The sequence below is a fragment of the Zootoca vivipara genome, chromosome 6 (assembly GCF_965207765.1).
Source record: "Zootoca vivipara chromosome 6, rZooViv2.hap1.1, whole genome shotgun sequence".
NCBI lineage: Eukaryota > Metazoa > Chordata > Lepidosauria > Squamata > Lacertidae > Zootoca > Zootoca vivipara.
The window spans coordinates 40,451,125-40,465,663 of NC_142589.1; the positions used below are offsets into that span (position 1 = coordinate 40,451,125).

The window sequence follows — 14,539 nt, forward strand, 5'->3', positions numbered from 1 at the left end:
CAAGCACCTGACATGTCACAGTACATACCTTGTGAATTCAAGGGCTTCCTGTGCTCTCCTGCGTGACTGGAAAGTAACATGCCTCTGTCAAGTCTAGTATCTACTGTGCAACTTGGTTCTATGCTGCAAAGCCAGGGTGCCCACAGAGATCAATGTATTGCCTCCTTTGGAAGAAGGCCCCTTCCATGTGCATGCCTTTCTAGCAGCTGTTCCTCTGCAGGCTGCTCTGGGGAGTTTGGGAACTTTAGTCCCTAGCAGTTTTGCAGTATCAAACAAAACCAGTAGTTTAATATTCTATTCTGATGGTGATTAACCAGGTGCCTTTAGAAGCCATGTGAACCTGCCATACATTACTATTTATATTCTAACCCAGTATTGTCCACTCCAGCTTATCCCAGCCTGATGCCCTCCAGAAAATGTGGACTACAACTCCCATCAGCCCCATGTTGTGCTGACTGAAGCTGATGGGAGTTGAAGTTGAAAACATCTGGAGGACACCAGGTTGGAGAAGGCTGGGCTTATCTGACTTTGAAGTGGCTATCCAGCATCTCAGGCAAAGAAGGATCTTTCTCATCACTTGCCACCTGAAATCCTTTAAATGGAGATTCCAGGGATTCAGCTTGTAACATCCTCCATGCAAAACACATGCTCCTCCACTGAGCTATGTTTTCCCCTCAGACAGGATAGCTATTTCCTGTGTTTTCCCTCACCATCTGGTAATTGAAGAAATACTGCTTCTGAACACAGAGGCTTCATTTGGCTATTGCAGCCGTGAGAAATTTTTCCTTTTAGGAAAGTGTCTAATTCTTTTTTTTTAAGGGGGAACAAGTCTGAGTCATAACCATATGTGTCATGTGAAGGTATAGTTCCTTTTGTTTAAAAAATCTACACTCCTGGGTCTGAGCAGGAGTTTGTTTTGTCATAGAGTGGGGCTTCTGTTTCTAACTTTTTGCACCCTTCCCCCGCCCCCAAACTGGTGCCCTCCATGTTTTGGATTACAGGTTCCATCAGCCCCAACCAATACATGCTGTGGTCCAAAACATTAGGAGGGCATTACGTTGGGGAATGCTGAAATAAACGCATGTTTGTATTTTGCATACTTGGTATATCACAGGGACAAATTAGATGTTACTAGGGAAACGCAGGGTTCCCGGCTGACTCTTCCTTTCATAATGTTCATGTGAGTGTTGGTGGGTGCTATTTGCAGGGAGAATTAGTTAGCAAGAGGGATGGTCGATTCTTCTCTCTCTGGTGATAATTATCTCCTGTAAGTGTGTCCGCACTGGGTCATATTTAAAGGTTCTGCCCTGCTGGGCCCTCAAACTTGAAGTGGAACCATCTGTAGGGGAAATAGCTGTGGGGAAGAAATTTGCAGGGAGTGTCAGCAAGCATGGAAAGGGTTTCCCTTCTCTGTAAATTTGCATGTCACTAAATTTCCTGTTACATTGGCAAATACAGTGGTACCCCGGGTTACAAACAACTCTGGTTACAAACACTTCGGGTTACAGACTTCGCTAACCCTGAAGTAGTACCTCGGGTTAAGAACTTTACCTCAGGACGAGAACAGAAATTGTGCGGCAGCAGGAGGCCCCATTAGCTAAAGTGGCACCTCAGGTTAAGAACAGTTTCAGGTTAAGAACAGACCTCCAGAATAAATTAAGTTCGTAATCAGAGGTACCACTGTATGGGGCTGAGGCCATAGGTTTGCTAACATAATATGTGGCTTGGATCATGCAATGCAACTTTCCTGAGTTCAAAACTTTTTGGTTACCTTGGCACAAAGTTTTTTAAATAAGCTTTTGATGCTTTTTCTTTGAAAATAAGTTTTAATTTCTATTTTGTTTCTGAAATTAAGAGCTGGGTACACATGCTTTAAATTAAAAAGGGAAAGCATAGATTCTACTTAGAAATGCTTCTGTTGTCTATATATTGGAGCTTGGTGTGCTTTAACTGAACCGTCTTCCCTTCCATCTGCTTTTAGGACGTTAATTTGGGACAGGAACAACACAACATTGTGTGGATTCCTTGATGTTACTCGTGCTTTGCTAAGGTAGGTACCTCATCACTGTGCTCTGTTGGAAGCCCTGCAGAAAAATTCTGTTCTTCTTTGGAATAAAAGAATCCCAGTCCAAGTGCCAACTCTTTCCCCATAACTAACTTGGGCAATGCCATTTCAGGACCCAATAATGTCAGCCAAAACATCAAGGGTTTATTCACTCACTCATCTTCCTATATAATATATGCCACCAGTGCTATTTTTTCTAGAAAAAGAGGTGCCAGAACTTACCATGAACTTGTAATGACAATAGTGCCCACCTGAGAGGCGCCGGAACTGAGTTCTGATGAGTTCTGGCTGAAAAAAGCCCTGGATGCTACCATTGGTTAGCAGTGCCCTTCTGCATTCTACATAGTACAAGCAGGCCAGTCTCACCACAAAATAATAAATGAATGCAAATCAGACATCAGAAATGATGATATTTTAAAAACCAGAGAAATTACATTTCAGCCGCTCGGGATGTTCTGGAAGTGGCCATTCTCAAATATAGGAACTTCAAAGGGAGGCTCCAGTGAGAAACCACTGGATTATATCTTATGAAGAAGTTCAGGTCACCTGTGGCCTGAATCAAAATGAACATAAGAGGAGCACTCCACTGCAAAGTTTTGTTACAGCATCTACTTGTTTCACTTTAATTGGGAAATAGCCTGACTGCTGTGCATGCACAGTTGTGGATTGTTTTGGGAGCCCTAGGGACATCTAATGAAACAATGCTTGTTCCTCAGGAATTTTACTCTAAAAGCTATGCCCTTGCCCATAACTGATGTGGCCCAGGCTCATCGAAGCCATCCAGAGAAAATGGAGGAAGTCGTGCACAAGGTAAAAAGCATAGGAATGGGGGTAACTGATCTGAATGGAGGAGCACTCTAGATAAATCTTGAGTTAGAACCCAACTGATAGGTATGTGCGGAGTGAATGTTAGCATGCCGTATGTGCTCCAATATGCTGATCATTTGTTACTCAGTGCTGCTGAGTAAATGCATCTGCTTCTTTGGGAGGGCATAGAAGTGAGGGTTATGTGAGCCATGCCTCTTTTGCATGCTGCAGATACAGTCTTACCTCGCAAGGAATCAGATTCAAGAGACCTTGCCCAAGGAGAGATGCCGGTTACAGCCAGATAGTACAGCCAGCTCTTCTGCACAGGTGGGAACTCCTTGGATCTTTGCCTACATTGATGGCCTTACATCTTGCATAGTCAGCTCTGTTCACATTTTAATATGAAAACGTATTTGCACCACCCTGAAACAATGCACAAATAGAAATGCAGCTAGCCTACAAAATTCACACTTCTCCAGATTTTGCAATGCAATTCTCCTACCAAGTAATGTGCACAAAAAATGCATATGGGGGTGGTGTGCATAAAAATGCATATCTTAATAAAAATAATATTAGAAATATAGCAGGGGAAATTGCTTGCAAAGATGTGTAAATTAGGCAAAGTTACGGTACGTACATACGGAAATGTGCAACTTTGGAGAAAAGCACACTAAAATGCTGGTGAAGAATTGTGAGGGTTTTTTGTTTTTTTAAGAAATTGCAAACTGTTGTGGAGAACTGAACTTAAAATCGGAAGAAAATAAGGGAACCTGAAATAGAGATTCGTCAGTCTCCAATCTTGCATGCCAACCTCTTTAAAAGTCAAGTTCTGCAGAAGAGGGCCAAAGGGCAGAAAACATCTAAATGGGGCAAGAATGCTGGCATCTGCACATTAGAACATTAAAGTGCTTCATATGCATTGTACCCTAGTCAACTTTCTGACAAGAATTAGTGCTGTCACATTGCAGATGCAGGGATTGGTGCTAAGAGAGTTACAGCCAACTCCAGGCTTAAGGGGTATCTCATAACTCACTTATCCTTCCGTTCCTCTTCCTTGCCATTGCTGTTGGTTCATCTGCCCTCTCCCAGTGTACAAGCCAACAAAAGCCAACGAGGAGCAGCATCCTCCGCTTGCCTTTCCCTTTCTCTATGGAAAGTGCTGCAAATTGGGCCCAGAGGGACAGGAAAAATGAATGGGCAGCAGCAGCGACCGATGAGAAGGTGGGGTTTTTCAGGGAGGGACCCTCTGAGGTCACCCTGACCAAGGCCCCCCCAAACCTGGAGCCAACAGTGACTCAATTAAATACAGCTGAGACTGGAATTCTAGGGAGTGCTATACTTTTGTGCTGGTGGTACAGTGGTGCCCTACATCTTGCTCTCTATTCTAGGCACTGAAGGATGCATCCCAGTCTGTGCATAAGTGCATTGAAATGCTGAGCTCTGTTCAAGATGTGGAAGTTAAAGCAGACATCCTGTGGGCAGAGGAGACCATCAAGGATGCAAACCTTTCAATCAGTGTGAGCTCTCCTTCATGTGTGTTAAGGGTGCTTTACAGGCAGGTGCTTAATCTGCAAACAGGTTGTTCACAACACTTTTTTAACATATCAGATTTTCTCCTAAAAGGGCACATCCAGATTAAATCAGCAGGAGTGAGGGATGCAGGCTGGCATTTTGATGCCAGTGATGTCATGTGCAATGCTACAAAAACAGTTTGCTTGCATGAGGAGTACTGATCCCACAATAAACACCTGTCTGCAAGCCTCTCCTTTGCTACTTTTCTTGTTTTGGAACTCAGTCATGAACCACTAAGAATTGATGATGATGATGAATTGAATTTGTTATCACTTTATCCTGCTCAGGACAACCCAAAGCAACTTACTGTCAAAAAGACAGATACATTTTTTTTTAAAAAAAAAACCACCTCTAAAAAGGCCACAGATAGTTAAAGGCCAAACACCTGGTTATAGAGGGAAGTTTTTTGCTGGGTACCTAAAGATATATAATGATCGCTCCAGGTGAGCCTCCCTGGGGAGAACATTCCATTAATGGGGAGCCACTGCAGAAAAGGCCTGTTCTCGTATTGTCACCCTCCGGACCTCTCATGGAGGGGGCACATGAAGAAGGGCCTCAGATCATGATTGCAAGTTAATTTTTAACCTGGATGTGTTTTCCTGTGATAGTGTCACAAACCAAGCAACACTGGCAAAGTCAGAATATCAGATGTGACTGAAGATGCCTTTTAAATTTTCATTACAAATTCAGGAAGAATGCATTATTTTCATAGGACACAGGTAGGCAACCTGCAGTTTGGGGGCCACACACAGCCCTCAATCTCAGTCTATGTGGCCTAGACTGACAAAATCAATGTCCTCTGGACAGTTTACAAACATAAATAAAATACACAACTGCAATAAAACCGACACCACAATTTCTTTACAAGTTTTAAATATATAGAAAGTAGCCATGAACCTCCTCTAGCCCCCTTTGGCAGCAACCTACTGGTGGCAACCTGCCTTCAGCAATGGCCTTTCAGATAATCTACTGTGGCAAAGAAGGACTGAATTAGCCATTCTTGATGAGAGCCTTTCTCTTCCTGCAGGTTTTGCCTATTTTGTATGAGGCAGGAAACCCTGTGCACCAGAACAGCAAGCTTCAGCACAAGCTGGAGAGTCTCATTGAAGAAGTCTCTCAGACTTGTAGCAGCGACATCCAGGTAAGTAGGCAGGGTTCCATAGTCATCTATGGAGGTGATGGAAAATACTTTGGAGAGCTGCTGCCAGTTAGAGTAGACAATATTGAGCTTAGATGGACCAAGTCTGCAGTTTTGCACCACACAACTGTAGCTTTTGGTGTGTGCTACAGAAATCAGCCTCCTGAGAAATCCTGCTTCTGTTTTTTAAAAGAGTGTTTTAATCCATATGGTGACAGAATTAAGGCTGTAATTGAACTGGAAACAAAGAAGCCAGCCTTTAGTACTATTGGAAGTTTGGCTGCAACTCAGCTTGCAGAACGGGGATTGTGCGGGGTTTAAATCAATAGAGAAAGTGACCTCCAGATTCTCAGACTATCACTGTACCTTTAACCTATATGCTGATCTCCCTATCCTTTAAAGTGTGTTCCAAGCAAGAAGTCATTTAACTAAAGCTAGGTGTTGCTGTAGCATATAAACTCTGCCTGCTAACAGGTACGGTGAGCATACCTTTGCACCTTTTGTGGCCATCAGAAGATATGCAAATATGACAAAATCAAAATGTTGGACCTCCGGCCTATAAATCCGAGAGGAAGTCAAATGAGGTTTCTTCTGGCAGATCGGGACAAAGATATCACTGCCTTAGTAGCTTCCTTTTTTAGCCACAATTTTACCAGAATAAAAATTTTATCCTTCTGGGGAATAGACAGGGTGAAGCAGAATATCTAAGTGCACACAATCACAGTGTGACCTTATTACCCTCAACAGCTTCACCCTTGTCCTTTTAACTACCCTAGTGACTTGAAATGTTTTATACTGTGATGCCAATAAAGGGATTTGATTGGATTGGATTTGCAAATGTGTCTAAATGCCTAACTTTCATTGTTTATTAATAGCACCAAAATATTGTAAATATATATATAAAGCCTTAGAGGAAGGTGACCTGAAACCTCTTGCAGTGAATAGCTTCCCCACACATGCTCCCAAGTAGAAAGCAATAAAACTTCAGGTTTTGACGGCTCCTCATGCCACATTTATCTCTTGCTTGTACTTCCTTCATAGACCATCATGCATGCCTCATTGGTTACCACTCAGAGTTTGTGCCCCAAACTCATGCAGAAAAATGACTTTCAGGACTACCTGATCTCCAGCGTGCCAAAGAAGACCCTCCTTGACCAGCTTTTGACTGAGATGTACAGCAGGCTCATGTGGGTGACAGGACTAACCTTTCTCTTCAAGCCACACCAGAGTGCCTGTTTGGGTTGGAAGCATCTGCTCAATCTTCAGTATTAAACGCTGAAGTAGAAAGATGTTTTGCCTGCTGGCTGTGTTTCTCCTTGAGATTCCTGCTTCCTGGCATATAGCTTTTCAGTAGAGAGACGTTTGGGGTAGATGGAGGCCTCTTTGAACTGTCCTTTTTATTTTTCATACAAGTACTGTTCTCCATTGGCAGCTTAACCTCATACTGTATCTGTAAGAATATTGAGCCTCTTGTCTGGAAACAGCAGAACTGTTTCCATGGCTGAGGCAGAAAAGGCCAGCATCTTATGTCCTCTACATGTCACTCTCTGCTATGCAGATACATCTCTCTGACAGTTGTCTAGGCTCCTAGGGCATAGTCACACCACAGAGTTAAACTGATGAAACAGACATTCCCCTTTCCTAGGGAATTCTGGGATTTGTAGTTCTGTGAGGGGGTAGCTTTACAGAGAATTCTCAGCACCCCACCTCATCTAGGACCACATTCTAGATGCATGTCTTCTATCATTTTTCAAAGATAAAATAATTGATAAAAAATGTTTTCCAGACTTCTTCATGGAGAATGTAAGAAGTGCCTTGCTGTGTCAGCCCTCACTCACTAACAGATCCCAAGCAACTGAAATCTAGGTGCATCCTGCCTCTAAACTTGAAGGCTCCATTTAACCCTGATGACTAGTGGCCACTGATCCTTATATATATATTTTCTGATAGTATTTTAAAGATACCTAAGCCTGTGGCCATAACCACATTCCCCAAGAGCAGGATCCATATATCAATTATTGTTATTATTTATTAGGTATCTTACATGCCCTTTACTATGAGGTCCCAGGGCAGGGTACAGCAATGAAAAAAAGTACAATAATCAAATCAGTTAAAACAAATTAACAGTTTAAGCAACAGGCTACATCATAAAATATACATACCCCAGGTGTCAGAGCTGGGAGAAATCTTCTCCCACCCATTTCTGGCCCTTTACCCAACATCTGATGGTCATGGGAGCCTTAGCAGTCAACTTATCTCACTTCTCAGCCTCCTTATTTCCCAAATCCTAACCCAAGTTATTGGTGCCAAAGTCTTAGTACACAGTGGAGCGCTCCTTTGTGCTTTTCTGTGCTAATAGCCCTGCTTTGTCCCTTCTTTGATAGGAAGATACAGCAGGCAGTCACAGAGGCCATGGTCAATGGTATTGCTGATAAAATTTTGGAGGACTTAGCCACCGTTCAAGGCAAGCTGGTGAGTGCCAGACAGGATTCCGGTCAATGTGCAAAGGCAAGACTGGCCCAGATAGGAGTTCTGTATGCTGCAATTCCTTTCCTTGCTTTGCTCTCCCCAGTGTTAATGTAGGTTTGAATGTCATTTTGTCTCTACCTACCTCTCACTCTCTCAATCACAGTTAGTCCTTTTATTTGTTTAAAATATTGTTCAACTTTTCCACCAAGGAAGCTTGCTATATAAAAGGTTGAAGGAAGAACAAATACATGGTATATGTGACCACACTTGTCAAGTTCTGGCTGCTGCATCTCAAATTATCAGATTCTTAAAGAGATGGAAAAGCCAGTTAAATACAGTGATTCACTGGAACAAAACCACCATTTCCCCATGCCACCTGTCTAGTATACTGTCTCAGAGTCACTTTCTGAACCTACTGGTACTTAAACCATTTCAGGCAAAGCACCTCTCAAAACTAGCCCAGGAGCCACAGGTGATGAATGTTGAAGACTGGAACAATTTCCAACAGGGGCACAGAAGCCTGTGGGATGTTGTTGAGAAGGACTTCCAAAAGGAGGAGGTATGCATTTTCCAGCCCTCAGTGCATTCATTATGATGCTAGCATGAGCCTCACAGTAATTTCTAATTGGGATCAACCTAGTTATTTAAATGCTCTGCACACGATCTGAAAGCTATCCCTTCACATTGCATCTGTGTCTCTCCTGCTTTAACCTATATGTCCCAGTGTAGCTAGGGAGTGAATCCTACAGTTATTCTATTCCCCAAAAACAGCAGTAGGGGAGTGGCCAAAGGTGGCAATAGCAGCAGTATGTACATACCTGTTCAATAACATGAAAGGTAGCCCTGCTGGACCAGAGAAAAAACCTGTTTAGTCCAGCATCCTGTTTCCCACAGTTGCTGGCCAGATGCTGCTGGGAAACCCAAAAGAGGGACATGAAGTCTGAGAACAATAGCTTTCTCCTACTGATGTTCCCCAGCAACTGGTACTTGGAGAGGGCTCTGCAAGCCCATCAACTCAGACAAATGTCACTTGCATCCATCAGTGGAAGAGATAACTGAATTTATACCCCAAGCTGCTTAGATGCTTTTGAAATTCATGTGCTACTTTACAGTGCTGGGCATAGTGACATCTTTGTTGTGAAAATACCTTCATCTGACAAGTCTTTTTAAAGCAGTGGTGGGAATCACTCCTGATCTGTTGTAGACATTTACAAAATTATGCCTAGCAGCTTGGTTCAATAGCCAAATTGTGTTACTAGACCTTGCTATGTATGTTTTCCTTTTGGGGTTTTAGAGATTTACTCACCATCTTCTGATGTAGCTGCAAAGCTTCAAGCTTCAAATTAATTTTCATCTCTGCTTTGGAAGACTGCTACGAGCATATCTGCATCACAGAATTAAAATGATCTAATTGTCATTCCCTGTCCCCAGTGAATTCTGGGAATTGTATTTCTTTGAGGGAAGGTGGTGATCTCATTGTAGCAGAGAAGTCTTGTCAAAGCACAGTTTTTTAGCAATCTTTGAGAAAAGCCACAGCAATGAAACTGGTATGAAACAGAGATAAACTTGTAATAGGTTTGTCATTTCACTAATCTTGATTTGGTAAGTTGAGACCTAGCCCTGTATCGTGGCCTGATCTAAGGTGGATCATATCAGCAGCACTACTCTAATACAAATATACAGTAAAAAGAAGTGGGTTATCATCAAATCCAAAAAAAGTTTAAGATATTTCTGAACAGAAGGCATAGCCCCCCCCCCCAGCAGCCAGGCATTCTCCCCTTTCTCAAAAGTCCCTGCCTTGTGGTGACACCACTCCATCAAATTAGGGTCAAATTACATGTAATGTTGTGTATAGTGTGTAATTATGTCTGGGTTTTTAAAAATGTAATATTTAGTGTGGACAGACCCCCCCTCCCCCAGTGAGCACAGGGAGGGGATTCTGATTAAAATCCCCCTCGTGCTGCAGTAGCCTTAGGAAAAAAGCTCTTGGTGCCTACAGAAGCTTCACATACGGCACGCATACACACAAGTAATTGGAGGAGTACTGTTGGCAGGTTGGATTTTCATCAGGATCACAGCTGGGGAGGTGCCTGAGAACCTTATACAACTAGTATAAGAGATATATCCAAGAATTCCATGTTTTGTAGCTTTTCTTTAAATTTTGTATTCTTTTGAACATAAATAAACTCTGAAAAGAAAATCAAGGGTTCCAACACTTAGCATTAAATATGAAAGGGGGGGGAGATCTAGTTGTACACCATGCATTTAAAACAATGTACAGTTTGACCCCAAGGTACATCCAGAGGGTTGTCTCCACTCTGCTTTCCCCCCTCAAACTCCTTTGTTTGTTTGTTTGATTTGTAGGAATTTCTGTACCACTCAACATATAAAATACCATACCTTTTAAGATTTAAAATAGACACAAAATAAAAAAAACAAGAAAATGGTAAAGTATCTTCAGAAGTATCGATAACATGGCTGGGTCACCCTACAGAGTAAGCTTGTGTGTGTAAGAAAGTTTTAAGCAAGCATCTTGTACTGTATGCTCTTCTTAGATGGCCAGAGGGTAGGAATTCCACAAAATAGGTGCAAAGGGTTCATGGATCAGACCTCAGGAATATGTAACAGGGTAAAAAATGCCCCTTAAGAAGACTGCAGTGTCTCTCCACCCCCACCCCCAACCTCTCTCATTACCAAGGAAATATAATAAACGAATAGAAAGAAAGCCTACCCAAGTAACACTGACAAGCTCCCCCCACTAAGCAAAAATAATGTAAGTTTACCACCTCACCCTCTCTTCCCCCCTCCCCTTCTCTTCTCCCCCCAGCTTGTACAACAATGTCCCACACTGAATGTAACTGGTCAGTAGAAACGATTCTATGACCTGAGAAGAGACAATGCATGTACTTTTGCAAACCAAGAGAAAATCCTTAATAAAAACATTTAAAAAGAAGGCTGCAGAATAAGACTGTCACTCAAATAGGCTGTTTCTAAGTTGTTTGGGATTTTATATACCATCAGCAAGACCTTAAACCTGGCCTGGTAGCATACTGGCAGCCAGTGCAACAGTACAGTTGGTTTTTAAAGTATCGTTTCCTCTCTTCGCAGTACAAGATGGCTGCCCAATGGAAGCACAGCTGCTCCACAAGCATTCTACCAACTCCTGGACTAAATGGTAAAGCTTATTATATGTGTTGGTGTGAATGAGCACCTTTTCTAAAATCCACTTAGCTGGGAAACAGTTTAGGTGAATGCCAAAGGGTTTCATTTTTTGTAAGTATTTATGTGACAAGCATGAGTTTGAAAACACAATCATTTATGGACACTGGAGAGTTGAGAGTGGCTTTGGCCCCTGTTTGGTGTGCAGTTGGTGGCAACCTTTGTGTGAAAATCCTCAAATGCACAGTACATTACATGCATAATGACCTAAACCTCAGAGAAGATTAGGCAGTAACTCTAGCTCCACTAAGATGGAAGTAAGCCCCAATGAATAGGCCTTGCTTCTGCAGCACTAAAAACTCACTGAAATTAATGGACATACATTAGGCACAACAAACTTGTCTTGTTGATTTCATTGGGGCTTTAGCATGACCAAATACCTCTTGATTTTGGCCCAAGTGACTTAATTCCTGTATACTTCAATTTCAGGGCTAGTTTATACATTGCCATATCTCCATGGAAGATTGCTTTCCTATCACCAGAGCCAGGCAAAGTGAGGCAGCAACCTCCAGTGGGGCTGGGGAGTAGGCAGCAAAGTGTTGAAGGAATGGTGGTGAGATATTGGGTGGCAGAGCTGTGTGTGCACCACATTAGCCTGTGCTCCCTCACTCCCCTCTCTGAGCTACCGTGCTGCCCTTGGTTACAGTGGAGGATGCTGTCTGGTCATTCTTGTGGAAGCTAGATTTGACTGCCACTCTAGTTTGCTTCCATCCATGTCATGGGAAGGCACCATCTTGTCTTTTGCCTCAAGCAGCAAAATGTCTTAGATTTGCTCTGCCTATCACAACTTTATGCCCTGGTTGTAGCATTGCACAACCCAGCCTAAAATGGTTGATATTTGTATGGAGTGGTCCCCACATCTGATGTTCGGAATAAATGATGCAAAGTCACCAGCACTCTTGAATTTTAGATGGCCAGAATCCCCTTTCTCTTCTTGAGTTATATAGGTCTTGCATGTGCTTTCCTTCAGCCAGTCTAGGAAGGTAGGGAGAATGAAGAGTCAATGGTAAATTGGTAGATCCGATCCCATGTTTGGCATTTTTCTGTTGTGAACTGCTCTGGGATCTTCAGATGAAGGGTGGTGTACCTTTTTATAATAATAATAATAATAATAATAATAATACCACCACCAGGTTCAATTCCTGGCATCTCCGGTTTAAAAACTGATTGCAAAAGACCAGTCTGAAGCCATGGAGAGCCATTGCCAGTTACAGTAGACAATACTAGGCTAGATGGACAAATAGTCGAACCTGCGTAGGTATAAGGCAGCTTGCTAAGGCCCTATGAGGTGTGGGTGGCAGCAAGGCAAATGTATTCTGGTGGCTGTAGCAGAGAGGGCAGCAAGAAGGGCGATAGGAGAAATGTGGGTTTCATCATGTGCCCAGTTGCTGGATAGCAGCAGCAGTAATGGGTAAGTGGGGGAGCAGGAATATGGGGTAACACAGAAGCTTGGGAATACTGAGGATGTCTCCTGTTCACATGCGAGTGGGTGGCTGGCTGGCTTCAGGAAGTCACAGCACAGTTGGCTTAGGTTGTTTGCAAAGGGGACTTTGGCAACCTCTGAAAAGTGGGAATCCTTGCTTCACTCAAAATGAAAAGAAAAGGGGGTGGGGGAGAGGAGACACGACCTGGCTTTGTACAGAACCACCCACTCCTATTTGTCTTTGGAAAAGAAAATAAATCTGTAGCTGCTCCAGCTTCTATTCCTCAAAGCGTGAGCTAGCCAGGAAATCAGTCTCAGCCAGGGGATGCACTAGCTGCTCCTCCTCATCCTTCCTGAGGCAAGGCAGGCTTTTCCCATTGGTGCACAAAGCCCCGAGCCCATTAGCAGTAGCCAAGTCTGCCTTGTCAGTTTAGTCGCCTGATATGTAACAAATCTGCCTGTGTGACAGGAGACGTTGCTGTGCTGCATAGTGGCAGCCTGCTGTCCGCCTGGCAACTCCAAGGATTCCTCCCCCTCCCCCCCTCCCCCTCCCCCCACCTCCTCCGGCTTCTCTCTTTCAGGTCTATCGGAACTCGATTTTAAGGTAGAGGCAGAAGATAACAAGATTGGGGCTCCCCAGGCTGAGCTGTCACTCAGCCGTGCCTCCGTGAAGTCACGCCCTGCCTCCACAAAGGATGCTGAAGCTGGGAGCAGGCTGCTTCCTTGCACAGAGCCTGCATCCGCACAATCCCTTATGGACCTGCCGACTGCAGGAGAGAAATTGGAGCATTATACCCGAGACAGGCCCAGGCCCAACCGCAGGAACAGGCAGCCCCCCAGCAAGCCAAATGTAAGACTCCTCTTGCTTTTTTAAATCTCTAATGGCTTTTGCAGATGCACAAGGCTGTGTGTGTGTGTGTGTGTGTGTGTTTGTGTGTGTGTTTGTGTGTGTGTGTGTGTGTGTGTGTGTGTGTGTGTGTGTGTGTGTGTGGAGAGAGAGAGAGAGAGGGAGAGAGAGAGGGAGAGAGAGAAAGAGGTGGGCAAATGCCTTACCGGGTGTTTATTGCAGCCCTGGAAGATGAAATGAGTAGAACAGCAGCTGTTTGATTATGCGCTTGTCAGCTGGGCACTGGCCACTGCTGCTTAGAGGACAAGGTTGTTTATATATGAGTATCTGCAGCATTTGGGGGGTCTGGAAGCAGATCTTGACTGCTTGTGTTTATTTCTTGGGTTTTGCAAGATAGGGGAAATTGTAGCGCTGCCCAGTGTAGGAAAAACTGCAATCTATATAAGAGGATTCTGTGGCAACCATATGCATGCACTCACTTACTTTTGAGTGCTATGTTTATTCAAACATTTATGGAAGAACAAACTTATACTGCTGCATGGACAATCTACTGTCTCTTTCTGAAAAATGTGGATTATTTTTGGAACTGTTAGCTGTTGATATATTCCAAGGATCTAGTGGCTTAATCCATGCTAAGTAAGGCCTTTGCTCTTTGAACATTTTGGGCATTGACCTGGTATGTTTTCCCAGGTGAAGGAGAATAAGGGAAGGTAGGGCTTGCACCACGAGATGTCTTTTTAGCAGAAAATGGTCCATTTATAGAATTATAAATTAACCCTTTGACTACAGCTGAAAGTAAAAACAAAAAACAAAAACTTTGTGGTACAGCCCAAGCTATATATATTAGAGAACTAGAAATTAGTGTTTAACAGAGGAGTGTGTGAGAGGAAAGGAGAAATGCATTCTTTGAGCTATACAGTGGTACCTCGGGTTGTGGACCCGATCCGTTCCGGGGTGCTGTTCACACCCCAAAAAGTCCGCAACCTGAGTGGCGCTTTT

At 43.4% G+C, this 14,539-nt stretch overlaps 1 protein-coding gene across 1 annotated transcript in view; it reads left to right on the top strand.

Moving 5' to 3' along the window:
• CARMIL2 (capping protein regulator and myosin 1 linker 2) overlaps positions 1–14,539 on the top strand; it is a 72,004-nt gene that overhangs the window by 35,973 nt on the left and 21,492 nt on the right. The window contains exons 22-31 of the mRNA XM_035118562.3: positions 1,982–2,050; positions 2,782–2,875; positions 3,104–3,199; positions 4,261–4,389; positions 5,472–5,585; positions 6,624–6,769; positions 7,967–8,054; positions 8,488–8,610; positions 11,160–11,226; positions 13,275–13,543. Of these exons, the coding sequence (XP_034974453.3) occupies positions 1,982–2,050; positions 2,782–2,875; positions 3,104–3,199; positions 4,261–4,389; positions 5,472–5,585; positions 6,624–6,769; positions 7,967–8,054; positions 8,488–8,610; positions 11,160–11,226; positions 13,275–13,543 (1,195 nt within the window). The remainder of the gene's footprint in view (positions 1–1,981; positions 2,051–2,781; positions 2,876–3,103; positions 3,200–4,260; positions 4,390–5,471; positions 5,586–6,623; positions 6,770–7,966; positions 8,055–8,487; positions 8,611–11,159; positions 11,227–13,274; positions 13,544–14,539) is intronic.